This window comes from Populus alba, chromosome 4, assembly GCF_005239225.2.
Source record: "Populus alba chromosome 4, ASM523922v2, whole genome shotgun sequence".
NCBI lineage: Eukaryota > Viridiplantae > Streptophyta > Magnoliopsida > Malpighiales > Salicaceae > Populus > Populus alba.
In genome coordinates, this window is record NC_133287.1 from 13,727,953 (window position 1) to 13,738,289 (window position 10,337).

Consider the following 10,337-nt stretch of genomic DNA (forward strand, 5'->3'; position numbering starts at 1 on the left):
AGGATTATTTCAAAGAGACCCTACATTTTGCATCCTCAGGAATTAATTAAGTTCCATAGGTATTATCTATTTATTTTTCACTTGGTCTTGATAAATTTCAGTCTGACAATGCATTCCTCGAATTCTAGTGAAAAGGTTAATGCATGAATAGAAGTATCCTTCAAAATATTACTGGAAAAAGAAATTGCGCGGAGCAAGTTATTATTTAATATCGAATTCGATTAATAACCAGTCAATACACGTAAACAATAAAAAAATAAAAAATACAAATAAATGTTATTATGACAGCAAGAACAGCATCCTCGACGAAGATGTGAGAATTCGAAGACAAAGATCCACTGATGTCCGTAAACTGGAAGGACGCAAACATGGAATAGAATTTATCAGACGTGGAAACCTAACTTGCTGCAACAAAGTATGACTCCAGCGTTTGGAAGGTCTTGATCATACGAAAAGGGCTCCTGCATTGTTAATAAAATTATTAGTTTGTTAAGCATGAAAAATGAACACAATAAAATTAGTATTTATGGAAGATGATATACAAGAATACCTTATTATATATTTCGTGCCATTGTTTATTCAATTCTCGACTTCTTACGGCTACGAGCTGATCCCTCCTCCACTCGAGATTTTGATTCTCTGTTATTGCAATCATTTGTGCTATGAGAAATGTTGAGAGATTTTTTTGATAATAATAAGAGGAGATGAAAAGAGTCCTCACATGTTATCGTTGAGTTTAGTACTTTCGTCCTTCTTCAGAAATTGCTCAAACCACTTCACAGAATTTTTGGCATATCGTTTCAAGTTGTTTTCGTAGTCAATGTAGAAGAGACCAAACCTTGAACCATAGCCGGATCCCCATTCAAAATCATCCAAGAATGACCAAGCAAAAAACCCCTTGACATCGACACCATGGTCACTGCAAAAGTCAAGCTTTTAGAGCAGAACAGACTGAGAAAGAAATTCCTTTTAAAATAAAAACTAGTACAGTTTGAAAAAGGAAGCGAGAACATGAATTTGGAAAGCACAAACTCACTTGATAGATTTCAGAACATTGTGGAAAATGTCTTTATAATATTGCTCTCTTATGGGATCATTCAGGGCTTCCTCTAGTGACGAGGAACTCACGTCATCAACTCCTAATTAAAAAAAAAACCGACAAATCAGTAAATCAGAGCTTCTTGACAGCTATAACCATAAACACATGAGGGCTGTTAGCTCTGTTCTTACCATTTTCAGTGATATATATTGTTGGATTTTCATACGCGTCCTTTACGTAATTCAAAAGATGACGAATACCTTCGGGATAAATATAAAGCCAACTTGAACCCGCCTGCGAATTTGATTTATATATCTCAATACCAAGGGGAAAAGAGAAAGATTCTACACATCAATTACTAATTTGTTGAAACAAGAATGAAGAATCACATTCACCTGTGGGCCTATTGGTATTCCATTTCTCTCCCCTGTAAAATAACATCAACACAAGTGAGAAAGCGTAGAATTTTAGACCTTGTATTCTTCTTATTCTGAGAGTTTTTTTTTTATCATTTAATTAACAAGTAAATAAATTCACCTGGCCAGTTAACACGAGCATCTTCCATGAACCCAATATTTTTATAGTTAACATCCTCAACGTTCTGAGCATAATATGTAGTGTAGTAATTGATCCCGATAAAGTCATAAGATCCTCTCAGCATCTTGGATTCCTCCTCACTGAATCTAGGCAATCTTCCTCCGACGTAGTCGTGCATATTCTGTGGATACTCACCTTTAGTTAGAGGATCCATGTACCTGCCAAAGACATACAAGGATACACTAGATTAACCGGTGATCCTGGTTTCTTCTCCATAGAATTTAAGAATCCAAATTAATGTTTCAAATTATTATATATCCAAATCAGCTGGCAAAATGCTTACCATCCAAGCATAAAATCAAGGCTTCGTTCAGTTGCCATCCGATCACTTTCACTAGTTGAGTAAGGTTCAAACCAATGAGAAACGAGGGTTATCCCAATTTTTCCTCCTTGACGCGTCTGACGAGATTTTGTCAATGATAAAATTAGCACAGTCACACTGAAAACTTTGGTGAAACATGTTATGAAACGAACCACAAATTAATTATAGCTTTAGCTTTTGCAAACCTGATACTTTTCCTTGTATACTTTCACAGCCGTTGCATGAGCAAGCAATAGATGATGGGTTACAATGTAAACCTCGGTGGCACCAGAGATTTTGGGCTGGCCTGGATAATTCTCCAAAGTTGAAATTCTGCCGGGTGCCATGCTGCCCGTGTCATAACCATTGACGCTAAACATAAAAGGCTCATTTAAAGTGATCCAGTGCTTCACTCGGTCTCCAAATCTTTGAAAGCAAAGCTCCACAAAGTCTCGGAAATCGTTTCTATACGAGTTTTGAAATGATTAGATTCAAGCATGGAGGATTCAAATTAAAGTGGGATGTTTATATAATATGAATATAAAAACGATTACTTACAAAATATCAGGGCTCAAGAAACCACCATATTTGTCCTCAATTGCTTGTGGAGTGTCCCAATGAAAGAGAGTTACATAAGGCTGTATACCTGTACATTTCAGAGCAAAAATAATATGAGAAAACTAAAGTGTGAAACGTTTTGTATGAAAGTTTGGAAAATGCTTTTCAAATCTTCGAAATTCAAGCAAAGTAAGATTGCCCCTGCATTTACCATGGCCACTTCAAGATGCTTATTTAGTCGGTAACATTATTATGAAACACAGTGATCGAGGAAAAGGAAAGGGTTATAACCATTTTTTATGAGCTCATCGATGAGATTGCTGTAAAACTGGATCCCTTCTTCGTTTATTCCAGCACTTAGTCTGCCATCTGATGAATTCAATTCGATGATTGAAAAGTCAAAGTAAGGAAAAATGTGGGACTTCGAATGTCAAGTCGCGTCCCATCCTGGTGAATTAAAAAGGAACGAGAAGTAGGGTAAAAACAAAAGAACACACTTACGTGGTAATACCCTAGACCAAGAAATAGAGAATCTGAAAGCATCCATTCCCATTCCCCTCATTCTTTGCACATCTTCCTGTAACATTTTGTGTGTAAAATATATCAGCAAGTGTAATGGTGATCAGATCGACAAGAGGCAACCAAAAGAAAAATAAGATGAACATCGTACCTTGTAGCGATTATAGAAATCAACTGCCACCTTCGCATTGCTATGGTCGCTTATCCTCTCTGCAATTTTTCAGAATCTGTTCTTAAATTCCTTTGAATATATATTATTTGATAAAAATCATATTTACATCTTTAATTTGCACGCACTTTCGCCCCCTAACCCCAAAAGTCACCTTCTTTCTTTCCCTTTCCTCTCTCCTTTCGGATTTAATAGACAAAATACACTATGGTTTTAGGCAGGCCATCAACATGCTGGCAGGTGACTCCTTGAGAGATTTATATTCGTTGTTTTAGTTAGGAAAGCATTGTAACGAACCCCTGCATTGAATAAAGAGATACCTGGATGCTCCTCGATGAAGGTGTCCCATATATTCGGCCCTTTACCTCTCCTGTTTGTTTCACCTTCAAACTGCATATAATTTAAACGTTATCAGAGAGCAATCAATTGAGGCGTTTCTCTCTTCGACCAGAGTACTTGAAGCAATGTTTGTACCTGGTAAGCTGATGAAGAAGATCCAAAAAGGAAACCATCTGGGAAAGAATTACGACTCAACTTGGCAATACTTCCCATGATATACACTAAGTCTTTGTTGAACAGCCTTGCAGAAGAGCAATAAAAGCTTGAGCAGAGCTAAAGAGTGTTGGGCGATCAGAATAAAGAATGTATAGTGAGATAGCAGTGAAAAAATAAATAAATGAACGTATGAAGTATGGATTTTGTAAGAACATCGACATGCCAGAGCCTATTTATAGGCATCATTTTGAAAGGTTATTCTCAACAACCAAGAAGGATAATTGTGGTCAATTATTACTGTTTGTTTCGATTGACCGATCAATGAAAATTCAATTTGGAACTTCTAATTGGATAAGGATATATATTTGTCATTTGAGGAATTCATTGTGTTGAAACAAGCACCAAACTTAAGATTCCGTGCTCTAATTGCACCGTGAAGCCTAGCAATTGTGCTGGAAGCATGCAGGGAAAATTCAGCAACCGGATCGTCAACATAAGAATTTTCAACGACTTTAATTTTCTTGTCTGATGGCAATGAAGCCAAGCGAAAGTTGACGGGTTTCCAGCCCAAGAAGAGTTTTTAAATGGCATGTGGACCTTTCGCATTCAGACATGAAGTATATTCTGAGCTAGAGATTTGTTGGGAAAACTAGGAACAACCGGACACCAATTTAGCGGAATACAATTCACAAGTCCCAATTATTTCCTTCTTTGTGCAGTAAAAACAGAATCAAACAATGACCAAATATAATGCAAAAATTCACACAAATCAACACCAAGATTTTTACGTGGAAAACCCGATGCGGGAAAAACCACGGGACCGTAGTCCACCTAAAAAACTTCCACTATCAACAATAATGGGTTCACAACTGTTCTTCCTCAGATTCAACTAAGGGATACAACATAATATCATCAAGAACAACTTATTCTCGGATTACAACAAGATTATAAGAGAATTATTGGAGAAAAAACTCACAAACTGACAGCCCCGTTTTCTGTCAAAACGGCCAGCTTCCACGCCACCAATCTTCAATCCAACCGTCCAGAATGAAGAGCAACGTGTCTAGAAGCTTCTGTCAAAATTTCAGCCCGATCCAACGGTGAACGAGCTAGGAATCGAAGGAAGAGCACGGACTGCTCTGCTGCCTCTTCTTCTCTTTTTCTCTCGGTTTTCTCTTCTCTCTTGTTTTTCTTCTACTGCGTCTACAGTGGCAGCTCCAGCTTTTTAATTAAGAGAGATAGTCAACTGCCTCTCCTTTAATTAATGTGGTGGTCCCCCCATCACATGGTGCGGGACCACACACAACAAATCTCCCCCTCACGCACCATGTGAGGAATTCGCCATACTGGCGATCAACATGTAAGCTTCAATTTAGGAGGCTCTGACAAGCCTGCTTCCCTTTTGCAAAACTCAAACTTCTCTCTCGGTAGAGGTTTGGTCATCATGTCTGACACATTATCATCGGTATGGATCTTCTCAACAACAAATGACTTCATCTCCATAGCATCTCGAATCCATTGATATCTAACCTCAATGTGCTTTGATCGAGAGTGAAAAGTAGGATGCTTACTGAGATGGATTGCACTTTGACTATCACAGTGCAACACAAAGTTCTCTTGAACTAGGCCAAGTTCATGTAAGAACTTCTTCATCCACAACAACTCTTTGCCCCCTTCAGTAAGAGCAATATATTCAGCTTCTGTAGTGGATAATGCAACACATTTTTGCAACCTTGATTGCCATGAGACTGCTCCCCCTGCAAACTTCATCAAGTATCCTGATGTGGACTTTCTAGAATCAACATCACCAGCCATATCTGCATCTGTGTATCCATCCAACACAAGTTTATTATTACCAAAACATAGGCTGAAACTAGAAGTACCTTTGAGATACCTGAGTATCCATTTCACTGCTGACCAGTGTTCTTTACCAGGATCAGAGAGGAACCGACTAACCACACCAACTGCATGAGCTATATCCGGCCTTGTGCAAACCATGGCATACATCAAGCTACCAACTGCGGATGCATAAGGAACCTTTTTCATCTCATCTCTTTCTTCATCACTTGAAGGACACTGCTTAGAACTTAGTTTAAAGTGGCTTGCAAGTGGAGAACAAACCGGTTTGGAGTTGCTCATGTTGAATCTCTCAAGTACCTTTTGAACATATCTCTCCTGAGATAGCCAAAGTTTCTCCTTCTTCCTGTCACGTGTGATCTTCATGCCAAGAATCTGTTTTGCCGGTCCTAAGTCTTTCATTGCAAAAGACTTGCTTAACTCTTCCTTTAACATCTGAATCTTCTTAGCATCATGGCCAACAATCAACATATCATCCACATACAACAGGAGAATAATAAAGTTTCCATCTGGAAACCTTTTCATAAATACACAATGATCAGAAGTGGTCCTGTCATAACCATGATCCACCATAAAAGAATCAAACTTCTTGTACCATTGTCTTGGAGCTTGCTTTAAACCATATAGGCTCTTTTTCAACCTGCAAACTAACTGCTCTTTACCTTTTGCTTCAAACCCTTCAGGCTGCTCCATGTAGATCTCTTCATCTAAATCACCATGGAGAAAGGCAGTTTTCACATCAAGTTGTTCAACTTCAAGATTCAAACTAGCAGCTAAACCAAGCACAACTCGGATTGAAGACATCTTGACCACTGGTGAAAAGATTTCTTCAAAATCAATACCCTTCTTCTGACCGAAACCTTTCACAACCAATCTTGCCTTGTACCTTGGCTGTGAGCAATGTTCATCAATTTTCAGCCTGAACACCCATTTGTTCTTGAGTGCTCTTTTACCTTTAGGAAGCTTCACTAACTCAAAAGTATGGTTTTCATGCAAGGATTTCATCTCTTCTTGCATTGCTTTCAACCACTCACTTTTCTTCTCATGTGACATAGCTTCATCAAAGCATTCTGGCTCTCCCCCATCAGTAACCAGCACATATTCATGAGGAGAGTATTTGGTGGAAGGTTGGCGAGGTCTAGTTGACCTCCTCAATTGTGGCTCATCTGGAGCTTCCTGCATAACTTGTTCAGGAATAACATCAATATCATCATTAGCTGATTCAGGATCACCAACTAATGGCTCATTAAGAAAACCACCATTATCATCATTTTGCAAATCTCCCCCGTGATTAGCAGGCATCAAAGGTAACTGTGGAGTAGGTATTGGATTTGAATTAGATGGGATAAAAGTAGTAGACTCTGTTTTCTCCTTCTGTTCAAAGTCTTCAATGGTTTGATCTTCAAAGAAGATAACATCTCTGCTTCTCACAATTTTCTTCTCCTTTGGATCCCATAACCTATAGCCAAACTCATCATCTTCAGAGCCCAAGAAAATACACTGTTTTGTCTTGCTGTCAAGCTTAGACCTTTCATCCCTTGGAACATGTACGAATGCTCTGCATCCAAACACTCTCAAGTGTGCATAAGAGACATCCTTTCCTTTCCAAACTCTATTTGGAACATCAAAATCAAGAGGAACTGATGGAGAAAGGTTGATCATGGCAACTGCAGTCTTCATTGCCTCACCCCAAAAGGACTTAGGCAGCTTTGCATGAGAGAGCATACATCTAATTCTTTCAACAATGGTTCGGTTCATTCTCTCAGCCACTCCATTCTGCTGTGGAGTCTTAGGAACTGTCTTCTCCAACTTGATACCATGTTCCCTGCAATACTTCTCAAAAGGACCTCTGTATTCACCACCATTGTCAGCTCGAATACATTTCAGCTTTCTACCAGTTTCTCTTTCAACTCTGGCATGGAAATCCTTAAAGACATCAAGCACCTGATCTTTGGATTTCAAACAAGTGGCCCAAATTTTCCTGGAGTGATCATCAATAAAACTAACAAAGTACAATGCACCTCCAATAGACTTATCAATCATAGAGCAAACATCAGTATGAACTAAATCAAGAACATGTGATCTTCTATGTGAAGGTGATCTTTGAAATGCTACTCTATGTTGTTTACCAACTAAACAATGAGTACATGTGTTCAAGTTCATACCTTTTAATGGAAGGTAGTTTTTCTTGGCAAGGATGCCAAGGCCTTTCTCACTCAAATGTCCAAGCCGTTTATGCCATAAATCAGTAGAGCAATCTTCAATTGCATTCACCTCCCCTTTGATCACCTTGGCTTGTGACATGTAGAGACCCATCTTTTTCCCTTTAGCAACAATTAGGGAATTTCTGGAGAGTTTCCATTTACCATCTCCAAAGAAATTGTAATAGCCTTCTTCATCAAGAGTACCTGTAGAGATCAAATGTAGGCGCATATCAGGCACATGCCTAACATCTTTGAGTAGCAACTTGCACCCAGTATTGGTTTCCAACCAAATGTCTCCAATGCCCACAACACTAGCCATCCCTTGATTTCCCATCCTAACTTGACCAAAGTCACCAGCAGTGTAGGATGTGTAAAAATCACGTCGAGGTGTTACATGGTAAGAAGCTGCTGAATCTGCAACCCAGGTAGTATCCTGACATGCAAGATTAACACAACCATCATCACAAACAATGGCAACATCACCATCAAATACAACTGCAGCTGTACCATTCTCTTCATTCTTGTCTTCATTTTTACCCTTTTGATCTCTTTTGTACTTTCTGCAATCCTTTTGCATATGCCCAGGCTTGTCACAATAATAACACTTGAAACCCTTCCTTAACTGAGATCTTCCTCTTGGCTTCCATTTGCCTTTTCTATTGCTGGATTCTCTATCTTGCTTGCTGTGAGAGAACCTGCTTGGACTTCTCCCCCGACTTTCTGTAACAAGTGCATGAGACTCGGAAGTGCTTGTCCCTTTCCTCCTCTTCTCTTCGTTGAGGATACAATCCTTCACTGTTTTCAAAGTGAGCTTTCCATTCGGAGTAGAATTGCTAAGTGACACCACCAAAGTCTCCCAACTATCCGGCAATGAACTCAATAGGATTAATGCTTGCATTTCATCGGCTAACTCAAGATTCATCAATGACAACTGATTCAAGAATCCTTGGAATACATTTATATGCACCGAAGCATCTTCACCATCTCTATACTTCAAATTCACAAGGTCTCTAATTACAAAAACCTTGTTTTGTGCACTCTCCTTGGCAAAGGTTTCTTCCAACATCTTCCAAACTGTATAGCAGTCATGTTCTTGAGAAATATGATTAATAGACTTGGAGGATACCCATTTTCTAACATTAGCGGTAGCCTTTCTATTAAGCCCATTCCATTTTGCATCATCCATTTCATCAGGCTTTATTCCTTTACATTCAATCGGTAAAGCCAAATCATTGCAATATAAGTGATCCTCCATCATTGTTTTCCATAGAAAATAATTTGAGGAAGTGAGCTTTATCATGCCCGAATCTTCCTTCTCCATTTTAACTGCACAAGAAATTCAATCTACACAACCAGTGCTCTGATACCACTTGTTGGGAAAACTAGGAACAACCGGACACCAATTTAGCGGAATACAATTCACAAGTCCCAATTATTTCCTTCTTTGTGCAGTAAAAACAGAATCAAACAATGACCAAATATAATGCAAAAATTCACACAAATCAACACCAAGATTTTTACGTGGAAAACCCGATGCGGGAAAAACCACGGGACCGTAGTCCACCTAAAAAACTTCCACTATCAACAATAATGGGTTCACAACTGTTCTTCCTCAGATTCAACTAAGGGATACAACATAATATCATCAAGAACAACTTATTCTCGGATTACAACAAGATTATAAGAGAATTATTGGAGAAAAAACTCACAAACTGACAGCCCCGTTTTCTGTCAAAACGGCCAGCTTCCACGCCACCAATCTTCAATCCAACCGTCCAGAATGAAGAGCAACGTGTCTAGAAGCTTCTGTCAAAATTTCAGCCCGATCCAACGGTGAACGAGCTAGGAATCGAAGGAAGAGCACGGACTGCTCTGCTGCCTCTTCTTCTCTTTTTCTCTCGGTTTTCTCCTCTCTCTTGTTTTTCTTCTACTGCGTCTACAGTGGCAGCTCCAGCTTTTTAATTAAGAGAGATAGTCAACTGCCTCTCCTTTAATTAATGTGGTGGTCCCCCCATCACATGGTGCGGGACCACACACAACAAGATTTTGCATGAAACAATTTTAAATTCCTTACGCTGAATTAGCCAAGTCAAGCACAATACATGATCTTTAACCAAAAGCCCAGGAGAGTAACCAATTACGATCAATCTCTAAGATGACATTTCTTCAATCCCAAACTGACAACCCATCTCCAAATCGTGCAAGCAATGCTTTGAAACGATCAACTAGTCATCAACCTGGAATTCATTTGCTTTGAAGCCATCAACTAGTCATCAGCCTGGAATTCAATTTTACAACTGTCTGGAATTTATTTTCCAAGAAAGTTTATCCTCGCGGAAACTTCAACTTGATTAGGAGAAACAAACTGCGTTTCGCTTCTATCGGAATTATTCAAGCATCCTCTTCAAGCCTCCAACGAATTCCTTAACAATTAGCGGTATTAGATTACCATTTTTATCATACTATCTATCCCCCATTATCTAGGCACGGTTAAACACAGAATACAAATCACACCACAGCATAGTGCCTCAAGTTCACGTAATTATTGTCATTGTACTTCATTATTGTCCATATACTCGAGGATTATAGATAAGAGCC

At 39.0% G+C, this 10,337-nt stretch overlaps 1 protein-coding gene across 1 annotated transcript; it reads right to left on the reverse strand.

The window, feature by feature from the left end:
* Positions 1-218: 218 nt before the first annotated feature.
* On the reverse strand, positions 219-3,864 carry LOC118028949 (beta-glucosidase 12-like). Its single transcript, XM_035032700.2, has 15 exons — positions 3,658-3,864; positions 3,504-3,573; positions 3,166-3,224; positions 2,997-3,072; positions 2,787-2,864; positions 2,496-2,583; positions 2,144-2,402; positions 1,920-2,035; positions 1,577-1,794; positions 1,435-1,466; positions 1,231-1,333; positions 1,037-1,139; positions 722-919; positions 551-639; positions 219-461 (listed from the first exon to the last, which is right to left on the reverse strand). The coding sequence occupies exons 1-14, from the start codon at positions 3,733-3,735 to the stop codon at positions 576-578; spliced, it is 1,542 nt and encodes a 513-aa protein (XP_034888591.1). The 5' UTR covers positions 3,736-3,864; the 3' UTR covers positions 219-461; positions 551-575.
* Positions 3,865-10,337: the final 6,473 nt, after the last annotated feature.

Bases quoted from the DNA above. Each gene is read 5' to 3' on its own strand.
- LOC118028949 (XM_035032700.2), bottom strand. From the start codon at position 3,735: ATGGGAAGTATTGCCAAGTTGAGTCGTAATTCTTTCCCAGATGGTTTC. The intron at 3,574-3,657 runs GTACAAACATTG...AATTATATGCAG, and splicing joins CTTCTTCATCAGCTTACCAG to TTTGAAGGTGAAACAAACAG. The intron at 1,140-1,230 runs GTAAGAACAGAG...TTTTTTAATTAG, and splicing joins AATATATATCACTGAAAATG to GAGTTGATGACGTGAGTTCC.